This window comes from Pundamilia nyererei, unplaced genomic scaffold (assembly GCF_000239375.1).
Source record: "Pundamilia nyererei isolate P.nyererei 1_Seehausen unplaced genomic scaffold, PunNye1.0 scaffold00089, whole genome shotgun sequence".
NCBI classification, from domain to species: domain Eukaryota; kingdom Metazoa; phylum Chordata; class Actinopteri; order Cichliformes; family Cichlidae; genus Pundamilia; species Pundamilia nyererei.
The window spans coordinates 1,320,060-1,336,242 of NW_005187490.1; the positions used below are offsets into that span (position 1 = coordinate 1,320,060).

Genomic DNA, 16,183 nt, shown 5'->3' on the forward strand with positions numbered 1-16,183 from the left:
TAGGTTCGGAATTGGCTGACATGAGAGCTGTTTGAACTTTGACGTGCCTTGTTATGTGTATTGTCTCTAGTATTGCTCACTTCCTCTATTCCTCTGTATTATATCACCATTTCCTGAGACACTAATGACTCTGTTTGGTTGAAGAGCAGTGTAATTTCACAAATATATTGGTTATGTTGGTATTAGAGCATCCATAGAGAAAGCCAAGTGCCCCTTTGGCTACGTGGATTTAACCCTGCTGGATATGATGCACATTATGTCAAGAAAGAGGGGAGGGGGTCATATAAGCCTATTAGCCCTTAACCAATGAGCACAAAGTCAATTTGTTTGTAAAGAACTAACAAAAAGAGTAAAGCTTTCTCCCCTCCAGCAAGTACTTTAAATCCGAGTGTGCTTAAAGGTTAGAGGAGCAAAAATGGGATGTTGGTCGTTGAGCTTTTATTGTTATAGTCATGTTAACTCAGACACAGACATTAGATGATATATCAGTCTGTTCCTCCTCAGGCACTGCCGTTATCAAAGTAGCACTTTGTAGTTGTGTCGTTCACGGGGGTGGGAAGGTTAAGAGGCAAGAGGATGTCATGATGGAGCCGGACATTCCTGAGCAGGTCAAATTCCAGCACTTTCTTTTTTTAAAAGCGGTGTAACCAGTGGCTTTAGTTGGTGAAGATGAGTCATAAATGGGGAAGAACTGCGAGTAAGATGAAATGTCACATTACATGAAATGCATGTGATATGAGATTTAGTGTGATCTGGAAACAGTGTCAAACTTTTTCCAACTCAAATTTTTATTCCCACAAACTTCCAAATGCCATTTTTTGTTTTTTAATGCCCAATAAAAGGTGACCATTCAGAACAGCAGTAAAAATGGTAAAAAGATGAAAAGCCATAGATGAGATTGTGCAACATGGCTTTTCGGCCTTCTCTTGATACACAGTTACCTGTTTTAATTTACATGGATTACTGATCTTAGAAAGGCTTTGCTGTGCATTTAACACATGCACTCACACATACACACAGCAATTATTCCCTGGTGGAAAAATAACAGCTTTATCTCCTGTGTACTCCTTTTTTCTTTTTTTTGTGCCACGCTGGTAGCATACTTTAATAGGAACTTATAAAATAAGCTCGCTGAGTTAACCGGCTCCCACGTGCACATAAAAAAGTCCCCTGGATATAGTGAGCACTTGACTTTTACCTGCCTTCTCCAAGAGAAGAGGGAGGATAGGGATGGTTTTCCACAAATATCACCTCCCTTCTAATGTTCCCCCGTCACTGACTGCTTCCACAAAAGATACGCAGGACTGAACCAAAGAAACTTAAAGCACTTTGCAGTTTTGGCTCAACTCCACTGGCCCACAGAGTGAAAAAGATGAAGATTTTCAGACTGAATCACACCTTCTTAGTCACAGCTTTCCCGTTTAAATGTTCTTATCAGGTGTTTCCTGGTTGCTTGTCTAATTGTGAACTTACTGATGCCTGAGAGTCAGTTTTTTTGGTTTAGGATGCAGAAACCCGCTTTGAGGATCAGATCAGTAAGCTGGTGTTGGAGAAGCAGGAGATGGAATGGGAGAAGGTACAGCTTTATTTAACAAGTAATATCAAAGAATAGATGAGATCATCAGTAACTTTCTTCCGTCTTCCCTTTCATTTGCAGGAATCCCTACAGCATCGAATTGAATCTGTGACAAAGCAACACACTGAGTCACTCACAAATCTTAAGAAACAGGTGTGGTTTTTATTCCTCCATTTTCATTTCTAAACAAGACTTTTAACAATGCATTAAAACCTTTCCAAATAATTTATTATCTTTTCTCAAGTTTCAGGCCAAATTAAGAAACACAGAGGAGGAAAAGGTACAGAACTCTTATTCCCCCAAACATCCCCACGATAGAGCATTTTATTCAATAAATGTCTTTAGAGGAGAAGTAAATTTACTCATCTCAGTTGCACAGTTTTGGCCCTCGGAGTGAATTCTTTTGTGCTGTGCTTTGGGCTTTTATTGCTTTTTTGACACTCAAAATGAATTTAACATTTCAGGGGAAATATCAGGTCATTGCTGAGTTAAAAGACAAGGAGATTAACAACTTAAAGGAAGAGCTGAAGTCACTGCAGGTACTGAGTTGTTCAACATTCTTCTTTCTTCTCTATCTTTGTTTTATTGTAACATGCACACTAGCAGCACCTTTTATCCCTTCTTTATTAAAAATAAGCAAGATAACACAGTTTAATCGTTAAACTGTTCAGAGAGACAAGTAAATAAAGAAAAGGCATGCTCGATCAGAGTCAAGGGTTCTGGTGCATGAGCCTGGCCCGCTCCGGCTCCCCTCTGCTCATCTTCAGACTTGACACCACAGAGGTGATAAACGATCGTACTCACGGTCCAACGCACTTTAACAACCCAGCCGTGTTACAGAGACAATAGAGACCGTTTTTGATATTCTATCTGGGAGACTCTGACTGCTGTGTTTGGATAAAATGAAGCCCGTTTGTGTTCAATCTTGTGACACGGTCTGGTGGATTCTTTAATTTAACACATTATCACACAAGTGACAGGTGGCACTGAAGTGATTTAATTGCCATGTACCTTGACTTATCTGCACACCACTGGTGTTGTATAGTTCAAGTAATGTGAAATATAAAAAGATTCATACACCAGCTATTTTAATTCTAGTAGAAATTTTTTTTTCATATTCATAGGAATGTTTAAATTCATGCAAATGATAAATGGGGTATTATTGCCCCCAAACTTTACCTTTAGGACTATTTTTTTCTGTATTTTGGGGCAAAATATTTTGTTGTTGTTTACATTTTATATGTTAAGAATAAAAAAGGAAACTGTATTTTCTCCTGGCCTAAGACGTAATTTGGACAAAGTCAGTGTTTTTTTGTTTGATTCGTTGTTTGTAGGTGGAAGTAAGTATACAGTTTAAAGAAGCAAAAAAAAAACACAACAATTTGGCAAAATGAGAAAACATCTGGTGGCCCTATCCATGGTGGGACGGCCTCTTTGAGTCCTGTCAGTGAGGCGTTCATTGTGTAACAATCTATGCCAAAAGTCTATAAACGTGGAGGGACTTAATCACAGAGCCCGTAAAGACAGTGTATTTGAAAGTGAGATGTCTGCATGACATGATGGCAAAACAAAACATTTGGACATGCAGATGCAGAGAGAGAGTTACAGTACTGAAACAAAAGCGTATGTTGAGATGGGGCTTTGTGTCACATTACATGATCTTTAGTTGGTAGAATTTTTGCATTTTTAAAAGATTGTAGATTCAAATTATTTCTTTTTAAATATGTTTTATGTTGCTTTTGTTTACCTGAACATGTTAAGGAAGTCTTTGCAACACAGGCTTCAAAGCTGAAATGTGAAGGGTTTTTTTTTAAACTTTGGAAAAAGCAAGACTTGCTTTAAATTTCACTCAGTTGCTGCTGTTATTAAAAATGTGCCATCTTGATTCCAGATGTGTTGAAAACTGTCATGTACGATTGCAACATCACTTATTTCTATTTTCTAGAAGCCGCTCTCAAAAACAGGCTCGCTAATTTTCTTTTACTTCTGTCACACAGTTGCTGAAGTACAACTTGGAGAAGAAATCAAGCGAGCTGGTAAGGAAGGATTTTTCTATTTATACAAACTGTTGACAGAAGGTTGGTGGGAGGGGAGTAAAATTAAAAGAGGAGGATAAGGGAATGGTGCTAAGGAGGGATGGGTTTAGAGGGGAGAGCTCATCAGGAGTAACGGATAGGGAGTGTGTGACACTTTGAACTGCCAGCACAGCAGAGAAAATATCTCTATTAAAATATTTTATAACTGGGCCTCGCTCAGTTTAACCTTCTTCGCATGCCGGTGGCTCAGCAGAGTGAGAGGGAGTTGTAGAGATCTGGCGAAAAGGAGAGTCGGACAGATTGACTGAAGGGAGTGAGAATGAAAGAGAAGGGAGTGAGTGAGAAAACGGGAGAAGGAAAGAATCTGCTCAGCTTGATACACACAATCAAACTGTAATGGCAGTTTGAAGAGCGATAAAGCGCTCTGAAGCATGAGCCCACTTGATTCTTACATTTCACTGAAAGAGGCAGGCACTAACTCTGTCAAAGCGTGACCCTCACTTTACTTGACAGCTGTTTCCACTGTCGTATGTCTTTATTTTGCAAAATAAGCTAGCTCCTTTTGCTGAGCCACAGCCATCAATCTGCTACAAGCTGGTGGTGAATAGAGGGTCCGTTCTGGATTTGAACCTCCTGGTGACCTGTAGTCGTTCTGTGATGAGTTTGTTTGTTCTCCCTGTTTCATCCAGAAGCTCTAGTTTCCTCTCACAGTCCAAAGACCTGCATGCTACGTTAACTGGTGTTTCTTATTTGGCTGTAGGATGTGAAAGTGTGTCACCTGTGTCTGTATTGCCCTGTGATGAACTGGCGACTTGATAAGTCTTTCTCTTAAACCCCCAAGGTGGATAAGGGGTTAAAAAATGGGCAAAGGAAGAACTGGAGTCAGGGTGAAATAGCTAGTCTGACCCCTACAAAAGTAAAACAGATCTGCATATGGGCATATCTGATCGACCAATTTACTTTTAAGGGGGAGGGGAGAGAAGCTGGGGACAGGCAGGTGGTGGTGGCTTTAAAGTCTAAGGAGTTTTGCTGTCACCATTTATCATTTGAAACCAGATATAACAAGTGAGGGGCGGATCAAACTGACAAACCGAGGGCCCTCATAGGTTAGAGACATGTCAGTCACATGTAGAATCATCCTCAGTGATATACAAACAATCCCAGGATCTGTGTCCATTAACGGGCCGGGTCCTCCTCAACATATTTCTTCTTGTCTGTTTTAACTGTGGCTCCTCCACAGGAACAGAAACTGGTCTTACAGAGCCGGACAAAGGACGGCCACCTGAGCCAACTGGGAGAGGTGGAGAAAAGATTCAGTGCCTTGTCCAGGCAGTGTGCCATGGTCAAGCAGGCCCATGACAACCTGGAGCAGAATGGTAATAGATACAGAAAGACAGATATATAAATTAATGTTCTGTATGATGATCACTCTAGGCTTACTAATGATCCCATGCAAACAATTATATGCACAAATCAGATCACGCATTTCACATATGTGCCGCTTCAGTTTGTCATTACTGAGTGTTATTAGGTTGTTTTCAGCAGAAGAGGTTCTGGTTTGTTCCCAGTATAGCCTGAATTCTCTCGGTTATAAATATAATAAGGTGCTGGAAACAGTTCACAGGGATCCTGGTACATCGTGACGTGATACAGTAGTATGTCTCTGCTCATGCAGAATTTTCAACAGCACATTCATTCCTGAGAAAATTTTCCTTCACATCATTCATTTCACTTTATCCTCGTCTTTGTTTTGGGGTCAAGATCTGGGTAATGCGCAAAGGTCACTGTCATGTTTCTTTAAATGCTCCTCTAGGAACACTTTGATAAGAGTAAACTATGAAGACATCTCCCAGGTCAGCAGTGAGGTTTAGTTTAGCACTGGGTTGCTATCTAGAGGCTTTATGTGAGCCAAGAAAATATTCCCACACCACCAACACCAGGCAGCCTGTCCTGCTGACACCAGGCAGGATTGATCCATCACATTATTTTCCTGCTCTTTAACTTTTTAACCTTTCTGTCTACTCATCTAACATACTTTCCTCTTTTTCCTGTCAGCTAAAGGTAGAGTTTTTGTCAATGAAGCCCAGATGTAGTCATGTTTAATGAGACGTGTGTTCTTAAACTGACCTTTTGCACAACACCAGCCTCAATTTTTAAGTCCAAGAGGCATTTTCTGGCCAAATATTGGGATTATTTTAGTATCTGTTACAATTAGTGGTAAACCAACTGCAATGGGAAATCCATTTCATCTTGTGTCCTGTTGTTTAGTTTTTTCATTGAATTTGTGATTTAGATGGGAATCCTTCCTGTTTGCCCTCATGTATAAGCTGTGTATGTTTCATGCTGCACTATGTGTCAATTTCCAGTTGATGAAGCCATGAGAATAAACAAGAAACTGACTTCTGCTAATGAAAAACAAGCAGCAACCATTGTGTCACTAAAGAAGGTATGGGGCCAAGTGGTCTAGCATTTAGATTGTTTGAGGCATTTTTGTGATTTTCCTTCTAAACTTTGTACCATTTGGCGTTATCAGTTAAATATCAGCCACTAAAATATATTGTTGTTTCAAACTAGAAGATATTGAGGGTATTATTTGAGTTGTCCAGTGGCCTGAGTAGTTTGTGAGGCATCAGCTTGACTAATCCTGTGATTCTTATGGTGTCCTGTCAGGAGTTGGATGAAGTCAGTAATGAGCTCAGCAAGGCCAAGATGACTTCAGTTAGACCGGCCAAACCCTACAGTCCCACAGGCAGAGAGCAGCATATACAGCAGCTGCACCAGAAGCTAAAGCTGGTAAATGATGGTCATTAACAGAAATCGTGTTTTATTCTAGCAATTCACAGCCAAATGATCCCAGGTTCAAATCCCATTCTGTGTGAAGTTTGCATGTTAGCCCTGCAAAAGCGTTTGCTGCTGCATAGTACATGGGATAAGCTCCAGCCCTTATTTAAATAAGCAGAACAGGATAGATGGATCGATTGATTAATGCTGAAAAATCTAATCCAGTTCTGACACAGACAATATTTATTTTTTTGTATGGTTAGGAAACTGAAATGAACAAGAAGCTAAGGGAGGAAAATGCAACTGAACTAGCAGAAAAGCAGGTAAGGACCTGGAACATGACTAAACCTAGACAGCTTTAATGTTGAGTCTCTTCCTTCAGTGAAATTTTGTGAACGTGATTGTTTTGGAAACTCCTTTGAAGTAGTTCCACTTTTTATGATGTCAAGGTTCAAATAAACCAAAATCAAGCCCGGTCAGTTTGTGCGCCATTATTGTGTTTGTGTCTGTGTGTGGTTTAGGAGGTGATACGGTCTCTGCAGCACACCCAGCAGCTGTTGCTGAGTCAGACGCAGACAGTGAGGAGAGTAGAGTTGGAGCTACAGACACAAAGACAGACGTGCGAGGTCAGAGTATTTCATCCTGTACTATTTTGTGGATGTAACTATTCACATGTATACATGTTAGCCAAGACTTCCCTCTTGCCATGCCTTGGTAGCCTTTTTCTGAATTGGCTTCACTTTTCAGACAAGGAGATTACATCTGTGGGGGTTCACATGTAGTGCATTTTAAAAATAACTCAGTCCCCTTACAATTGCTGTCATTCAAAAAGTGGATCAGTCTAAAAAAAAAACTTGGTTCTTTTTGCATTCGCGTTATAATAATGAGCTCATTTGAAAAGTCACTTTACAGAATACAGGCAAGTGAAAAGTACTTCTCACTTACCTGTATTCTGCACTAAATTCCTACCAAAGTTCCTTATCTTCATGTGATGGTAAGATGGAGAAAAAGTTTCTAGGTGTTCTGGACAGTTCCAGTTTGATGTGTTCTTCAGTTCCTCCTGCACACCAAACTCTCATTCAGCTTTATTATTATTTTCAAGGGCAACTGTTTTTTGTCTGTTTGCTTTGAGCATCTCATTGCAGTTGCGTGTGATCTGTCTGTAGTGTCTCTGCAAACCTAAATTACAATCCCCGATAATGAAACACATGTGAAGTTTGCTTTAACAGATCAAAAGAGAGAAAACAGCTAATATGCGTATCTGAGTGCCCGCTTGAAATTACCTCCACCAAGGAGTTTCTGGTTTGAAGGCATTTGTGTGCATGTCATTCTGTCTGTAAATACAATAGCTTGAAAACTTTAGAATGAATTCTGGTGAAACTCTGTAGGGGTGTAGAGTGGAGTTTACACCCCATTCTGTCATGCTAATCTCCAAAAGTTGATTCTGTTCATCTGGACGTAGCGTTTTGTGGGAGAAACGTTTCGTTACTCATCCAAGTGACTTCTTCAGTCTCAGCTGACTGCAAGTTTCCAATCTTATAAACAGTACATTTGCATAATGACTGAAACCAGCCCACTGAAGGAACAATTGGCTGGGAGGTCAGTTCCTTAATCATAATTATGCAAATTCTCATGACCATTGATCAACACCCACTGACCAAAACCCACTGACCAAAACCCACTGATCAAAGACCACTATTCAATGGCCATGAGTACCATTCACAGAGAGTTGGGGAATGGCTGCAATCACAACATGTAAGATGGTGACAGATGTACCCTTAGGCCCCCTCCTCGATTCAGAGATGGTCTTTCCCTTTTCACATAAATGGCCTCCTTGACTCTGCGCTCAAACCAGCGTTCCTCCCTGTCCAGGATGTGTACATCCTCATTCTTGAAAGAGTGTCCACTGGCCTGTAGGTGTAAACAGACTGCAGAGTCCTGGCCTGACGAGGTGGCTCTTCTGTGTTGTGCCATCCGCTTCGCCAGAGGTTGTTTGGTTTCCCCGATGTATAAATCCCGGGAATCCTCCTGGCACTTAACAGCGTACACTATGTTACTCTGTTTGTGTCGGGGGACCCGATCCTTGGGGTGGACCAATTTTTGGCGCAGCGTGTTTTGGGGTTTAAAAGCCACAGAGACCCGGCGTTTAGAAAAAATGCGTCTCAACTGCTCCGATACTCCTGACACATATGGGATCACTACAGGTTTTCGCTTGGGCTGTTCTTCTGCCTCCCTGGCCGCTGTGTCAGTGGGGATGGTGTTCACTCTGTGTTGTAGCGTCCTGATGACACCCAGTTTGTGCTCCAGTGGATGATGAGAGTCAAACCTTAGATACTGATCCGTATGTGTAGGTTTACGGTACACGTCAGCTTTTAGATGGCCCCCATTACTGATGGAAATCTCACAGCCTAAGAAGGCTAACCTGCCACTTTTCATATCCTCCCTGGTGAATTTGATGTGTCGGTCCACCGAGTTAACGTGATCCGTGAAATGTGGTACGTCCTGAGATTTGATTTTCACCCAGGTGTCATCCACATATCTGAACCAATGGCTTGGTGGTGTTCCAGGGTAGGATAGCAAAGCCCTTTTTTCCACTTCTTCCATGTATAAATTGGCCACGATGGGTGAAACTGAGGAGCCCATGGCACACCCATGTTTCTGCCTGTAGAACTGACCCTTGTATGTGAAGTAGGTGGAATGAAGACACAGTTCAAACACACTTGGTTGATGCTGAGAGTGGTCCTGTTGCTGAGGTTGGGGTCATCCTAATCTCTTACGGACTACCTCCAACGCTTCCGTGACTGGGATGCAAGTGAAGAGAGATGTAACGTCGTACGAGACCATGGTTTCATCTGCCTCCATAATGACATCTCTCACCTTCTCAACAAAATCCAGGGTGTTCTGGATGTGGTGTTCAGAGCTGCCCACCAGCGGGTTGAGGATCGAAGCCAGAAACTTGGAGATGTTATAGGTGACAGAGTTGATCATGCAATCAGTCTTAAAGGTGCACCCTGTTTATGTATTTTCGGTAAACCATACAGACTTGGTGTAGATTCCCCTGGGTACAGCCTGTGGTATGAGTAGGGCTGGGCGATATATCGAGTTTTTTAAAAATATCGATATATTTTCATACGAGATATAAGATGTGACAATATCGTTTAAATCGATATAGTCTATGTTACGTTATAATTATACTTGTGGAGCCGCAGGTTTGCCTCTCTTTCGTCCACTTTTGTCTCTATGCTGCGTTACTCGGCCTCGCCTCTCCTTCACTGAACACAGCTTCACCTGCAGGCAGCGACAAGATGAAAGCGGAAAATCTCCGTTAGTCAGTTACTGCGGATCGCCCCGTGCGTGGGGCTGGGCGGCGTCAACGTGTTAGCGAGCTAACCGCGCTAACGAGCTAACCGCGCTAACGACATGCAGCCCAGAGGGGCTGTACGGCCTAAAATCCTTTCATTTTCTCAAAAATCGACAGTGCGCCTTTTGTATGAATTCTGGTTGTGCTTACTGACCGCGAACCGATTTTATGTGGTACACAGCGCTCAGCAATCTGTCAAAAATTTTTTTAATATGACTTTGCTAAGCTACGGAGCTGCACCGCTTGATGGATTGTCGGAGGATTACGGCTACCGAGGAGGAGCCTCGCGGAGTGATACGTACTGTGCTTCAACGTAATATTACCGTATTGTGTGTGTATAAGGACCACAAATGGCACCTGTTCAGAGACAGATTTCACAGCTGCACCAGCTGTGAAATCTGTCTTTGTTATTATGCTCAGCGTCTATTAGTTTACATTTTGACTGCACAATTATGAGCTTTTTGTTATGCACAAAAACATTGTTTTCTTTTATTTATGGACCATGATTATTTAATAAATGCTGATAATTTATTTTTGAGTAATTTCTTCATGTACATCTACGCTGTATGTAAATAAAAGTGCCCGTGTGACATCTGGGACACAGTGTGACTAAGAACTCTCTTTTTGTTCTTAACTTATGGCTTAAAAAAAAAAAAATCGAGATATATATCTTATATCGCCATCCAGCTAAAAAATATCGAGATATGAATTTTGGGTCATATCGCCCAGCCCTAGGTATGAGGTCCGGTCGATAGCCTTGTCTTGTTCTCACTGCTTCAGACAGTCTATCACCCTCTTCCTGTAGCCACTTCCTGGGTCTCGTTTCAGGGGCTTATAAGTATTTTCATCACTGAGTAGTGACAAAATCTTCTCATGATAGTCTTTCTGGTTTAGCAATACTGTGCACCGACCCTTGTCTGCCGCAAGGATGATAATGTTGTTGTCATCACTAAGTGATGTGAGTGTCTTCCTCTCCTCCATGGTGATGTTGGATGCTGGGGGCTTTGCATTGCTGAGACAGGCCGAAACTTTCGTCATGCTAAGTAAATAGTGCCCAGAGAGAGAGCTACATTTTGGAGTGCTTCTTGTTTATTAATGTGTTAGATTGGATAATTATGTCCAAATACACATTTCAACCTTAATCACACATTTAGAAAAGTGTTGCAAAGAAGAAAAGAATAGAAATGTAAAGTGTAAATCAGAAATTAATCTCCTGATTTATTTTTAACTGGTGTATTCATGTTAACTATCATATACTGTATGTAGTACAAATATTGGTAAGCATCACTGGTAAGCAAAATTGATTTAATAATAACAAAGTTTTTTTTGCCTACAGGAGAGAAAAAATTAGCTCCAGGTGTGTCTTTGTTTATCAATAATAAGGAAGAAATAGAAGAATTTATCTTGTTGATTCTTACAAATTACAGTCATACATTTAAGCCACATTTAACAAAAAATTTGGGGCGAATGAAATTTATCCTTACAGACTCTGGACTTTAAAGTTAGTGCGATTTCAGTCCTTTTATGTTAGAATACTTTAATTGGTTTTTGTGTGCAAAAACAAAAATAAGTGCCAAACTTATAGTAATGACATGTCTGTTATCCCACTTCACCTTTGTAGAAACCTCCTTTTCATGCACGTTGGAGCTTTGGCTGATAGAAAATGTGATTTATGTCTCCAGATAAAACCCTGCACCACCCATTGGTCCCACACAGATCAGAAATTTTTCAGGGTCTATTTAAATGATTATAGAGTAAATTTATGCAAAGACCAAAATGAATGACAACCATTGTTCCTTCCCATAAACTTGATGAATGGGATGTTGTATATCACAGCATGTACATATGTGAATATAGTCGGCTCCACAACTGAATGATAGTGTGTTTATTCTGCATTTATAGCTTTAAAGTTTATTGTTCTCTTTTCTTCTCTCTATACCACCCCCTCTCATTTTAATTCACCTATTCATTAATTTATTAAAATCATTATCAAAATGACACAAGCCAACTGATTTGTATTAGCAAGAAGTCCTCTCTCTGCCTGCCCTGTTTAGAACCCCCTGTTCACATTAAATAAACACATAAAAATTTAGTATTGCACTAAAACCACATGGGCGATTAATTTTACTGCAGGCCCTTAAACAGGAACATGAGGTGATGGGAGAGCAAAGCAAGGCAATGGAAGACAAGGTGGCCCAACTGATGGAGAGCTATGCTGCTTCCAAGACCAGCTGGGACAAAGAGGTAGAAGAAAAACTGTGCTGTGGGAGAAGGCATTGTGATGATAGTAGCACATATTTACAGTGTCCGTCAGGCTGGACTCTTCTATAGCAGACTTAATGTGTATATGGGAAGATGCCAGAAAATCATACAAGCTCATTTAAAATCACATCTTTCATTTGTCTGTGTGGGTAAACAGAAGACGAAGTTTCTGGATCGCCTCAAGACACAGCAAGAAGCCCTTCAAGCACTGAAAGAGGCTTATGATGATCTTCATCAGAAACACGCTGAGCTGTCCTTACAGGCCAAATCACATGAACAGCACACACATGAAATGGAGGTATGTATCCAAAAACACATGTAGGGGATTACACGTGTCATGTGAGGCAGGAGTGACAGATGGGTACGGGGGGCTACAAATGACAAATAACGACACTGTGATTTGTAGCGGAAGTAGTGAACAGATGAAAGAGTGCCTGGAGAGGTGGAGGTATGCTCTGGAGAGAAGAGAAATAAAAGTTCGTAAAAACAAGCAGATGTAACAGGGATGCTCCAAGGAGAAGAAGCAGTGATGGTGGATGAATTTAAATGCCTGGGGTTAACCATTCAAAGCAATGGGCAGTGCACAAGTAATGTGAAGAAGAGAGTGTAGGCAGCGTACAGTTGTTGGAGATGAGTGTCTTGGGTGATTTGTGAAAGCAAGAGTGAAAGGGAAGGTTTGCAAGATGGCGGTGAGACCTGCTGCTATAGAGACAGTGGTGCTGAAAAAGGACAAGAGGCCGAGCTCCAGATTAAAGCACAAAGGGGATCAGGTCTGTGGAGCAAATTGTCCCTAACATCAGGACATCTCCAGTATTAGATGCTTTCAAACCCCGTATGTATTTTTTGGCTTTTAAATCAGAATGAGTTTGAAGTACTTTCATTTGTGCTGTTTTTACACAGCTTTATATTTCATTTAACTCTGTCATTTTTCTCCTGTGTTATATTTGATTTGATCATTTTAGATATATAGCACTTTGTTCAACAGCTGTTGTTTTTAAATGTCCTGTAGAGACGAACTTTACTTGATTTGAGTACACCAGAGAGACAGCTCAGGTTCAGAGTTTCGGAGACAGAGTTATAGCGGCAAGGCTGACGGTTGGACACGTACAGGGGAGAGATAGTGGATACACTGGGCAAAGGATGCTAAATATGGGGCTGGCAGGCAGGAGGAAAAGAGGAAAAGAAGATTCATGGATGTTGGTGTGACAGTAGAGGATGCTAGGGATAGGGTGAGATGAAGAAGAAGAGAGTTTCTCTTAACAGAACACAATAAACACTTTTCTACAACTCTGTTTTTACATGGAAAAACTCATCACGCAGACTTTGTACTACTCAATTGATAAGTTTAAAGTATTTACAGGGGACCTTCACTTTTTTCTACCAATATCTGTACTGTTGCAGTGTTGGATGATTATATTAAAAATGAAAAATAACTAAAATGAAAAATTAACAGGTTGTGTTTTCAGCAGTTTTGACAGAAAGTGAAATACATGTGCTGAATTGCAGAACATTAAGTACTGCAAAGCGGTCCTCTCATTTATTAGACAAACCTTTCAAAACAGACCAGAGTCAGCACTTGAACATTCAGGGATAAAGAAACCAGGAACAGAGCTCACTATAATATTTTTCATAATATTCTGATTTACAGCTATGGGAATAATGTTAATAACAGCAGGTGTAGCTGATGTATAGTAGGTGAGTTTATAAGAGAAACTGTCATGTGAATGCATGCATGTTTATTTTTCTTTGCACAGGTAAGAGACAGCAGCCAGACACTCAGTGTTTCTACCCATCCCACCTCTGTGGAGGAAGTTAGAGGCGAGGAATCTGTGAGTGAACGCATCTCCAGATCTAAGCTTCCCGGCTTTGGCAGTCTGCAGCACTCGGTCTCCTCTCAGGCCAAAATTCCAGACCGTCTAGAGGACACAGCAACTGGGACTAAGATACTTGCCACTGCAGAAACTGAAGGTCAGCACACTAAATATAAACATACAGACGATAAATATGTTCTAAGACACTATGAGACAGTCATTTTCGTATTTTTTCTCATGCGCGTTTTATTCTCTTTCAGGTCAAAAAGTCCCAAAACAACAGTCACAAACAATAAAAGAGCCTTTAAGCCACCTAAAAATGCCCAGTTGTCCACTTACCATGAATTTCAGCTCGTGTACTTTTTCTGGGACAGGAGCCACAGAGGCCATAACATTGAACAAAGGGGTTAACAACTCGAAAAGTGAACACAACCCTGATGTGCTTTCAGATCTAACTAATACTGCTCTCTCTGTGTCTGATGATGATAGCCACTTTATCAGAGGTTGCTGTGCGAGTAGTATAACTGCATCAAACTCAGATTACAGCTCTCTCGGTGAATCTGCAGATTTACCAACAAACATGAAAAATAAAGGAGACGACACAGGAATGAATGAGAAAGAACATGAGGAGAAGGACAGCGGGAAACAAGGAAATAGCCACAGAGAAGAAGAGGAGAAAAATACAGGACAGCTGAGGAATAGGGAAGACGATCAAGGAGAAGATGTGAAGGAGGGAGGACGTGCTGGAGAAAAGAGAGGAACAGCCATGGCACAAACAACAGATAGAAGAAACAGGCGAGAGGACAGTGAGGGGTCAGCAAAGGATGCTGGAACAGAAACAAAAGATAGAGCGGATGGAGCGAAGGAGAGAGAAAAGACAGCAGTGCAGACACCACAAACACAGATACGAGCCCAGACGATCACTGATATGACTGCTGAAAAGAGCCACACACTGCAGGTCATTGACTTCATGGGCGCTGAGCCGCCTGTGGATGTCTGTAAACCCTCAGACTTCACACAAAGTCTCTGTCAGAAAGTCAGTGAAAAGGATGCTGAATGCAAACATTTGAAGATCCATGGTGAGACTGGAAGAGATGGAGAACATCAAAGTGTTAGCTCTGAACAACAGGAAGTTTCAAATTTGTGTCAAAACGAGGTCCAAAGCTCAGACGGAGACACAGGATCACTAAGTCAGCCTCCCACCAAAAAAGCAGGGGAGCTTTCTGCTGGACTATCTGAACACCTGAAGCAGTCAAGTACCTCACAGACAGGCGATGCCGCATCAGCTGGTCACTCAAATGGTTTTCACAGCGCTGAAAACTTGGGATCATGTCAGACACATACAGAAACACGTACTCCTTCTGATGTTATTTCAGATATGATGCAAACAGATGAAATCTTTGATGTACCTGTGAGTGAAAAACTGGCAGAACCTGAGCAGCTGCTGGAAAGCTTAGAGCAGAAAGATGGGCAGCTGAAGTCTGTGGTAACTGTTGAAGGAAAGGGTGATGTAGAGAACAGAAGAAAAGATGAATCAAGTGTAGATACGAATGTCTATCAAACACCTATGGAAGAATCCCACTTAAAAGATGGCAATGTTAATATTACGATGGGTGCCATAACCCTTGATTCTGAGGTGAAAAGTGAGCATATAAAGGACACAGAAGATACAAAGAAGACTAAAAGTGAAACAGATCCGAAGCTGCCACTCGTTACAAGTCTGGGTCACAAGCAGCCTGAGTTAGGAGAGAAGCTGCTGAGTGATTGTGGCGAGTCGTCTCTGCCCAGCAAAAAGACTTACAGGCCATTATTTGAGTGGGCCGCTGCCGAGAGAAGAAAGTCAAACTCCAGAACAAAGTCAGATGTCACCATAGCACACCAGCCAATCCAGGTATTAGAATCAAAAGGTTGTAGCGTTTTCAAGCTGTGTGATGAAAATATGTACAACAGTTTCAAAAGTCATATGATGCTCATACAGGACTAACTAGCTACACTAACCTAGAGAAGTGCAGTTAATCTTAGTTTGTAATTGTAACAATTTTTTGACATTCGGATGTAGAAATGCTTTAAAGCTGTGGTTAGTTTTATATCAGTTAAACTCTTGGTGTTTTTTTCCAGGGATCTTCTCTGTCTGAGCAGAATACAACTGCTGGATTCCCAGGACATCCTGCCAGCACAATAATACCCAAGCCCCTCAAAAGCAAACACGACAATGGTGGTGGTTTATCATTTCACTAAGGAGCACAGAAACTGCTCTGATGCATGACTAGGAACATCTTACACAGTGAATTCATTGTCCGTCTGCGTTTCTTACCATTACTAATCATCATTCATTCTTGCTTTCTTGCTGTTCTTG

The 16,183-nt window shown here is 41.3% G+C and overlaps 1 protein-coding gene across 3 annotated transcripts in view; it reads left to right on the forward strand.

The window, feature by feature from the left end:
- The window catches only part of ccdc73 (coiled-coil domain containing 73), a 54,947-nt gene that overhangs the window by 4,382 nt on the left and 34,382 nt on the right, over positions 1-16,183 (forward strand). For 2 of the 3 annotated variants that reach the window (XM_005739095.1, XM_013912406.1), the window contains exons 4-18: positions 1,505-1,576; positions 1,658-1,729; positions 1,821-1,856; positions 2,041-2,115; positions 3,574-3,612; positions 4,853-4,988; positions 5,979-6,058; positions 6,283-6,405; positions 6,657-6,716; positions 6,915-7,019; positions 11,888-11,998; positions 12,174-12,314; positions 13,771-13,984; positions 14,088-15,718; positions 15,946-16,042. In XM_005739095.1, the coding sequence (XP_005739152.1) occupies positions 1,505-1,576; positions 1,658-1,729; positions 1,821-1,856; positions 2,041-2,115; positions 3,574-3,612; positions 4,853-4,988; positions 5,979-6,058; positions 6,283-6,405; positions 6,657-6,716; positions 6,915-7,019; positions 11,888-11,998; positions 12,174-12,314; positions 13,771-13,984; positions 14,088-15,718; positions 15,946-16,042 (2,992 nt within the window). The remainder of the gene's footprint in view (positions 1-1,504; positions 1,577-1,657; positions 1,730-1,820; positions 1,857-2,040; positions 2,116-3,573; positions 3,613-4,852; positions 4,989-5,978; positions 6,059-6,282; positions 6,406-6,656; positions 6,717-6,914; positions 7,020-11,887; positions 11,999-12,173; positions 12,315-13,770; positions 13,985-14,087; positions 15,719-15,945; positions 16,043-16,183) is intronic. The other variant, XM_013912407.1, reaches the window with a different exon arrangement.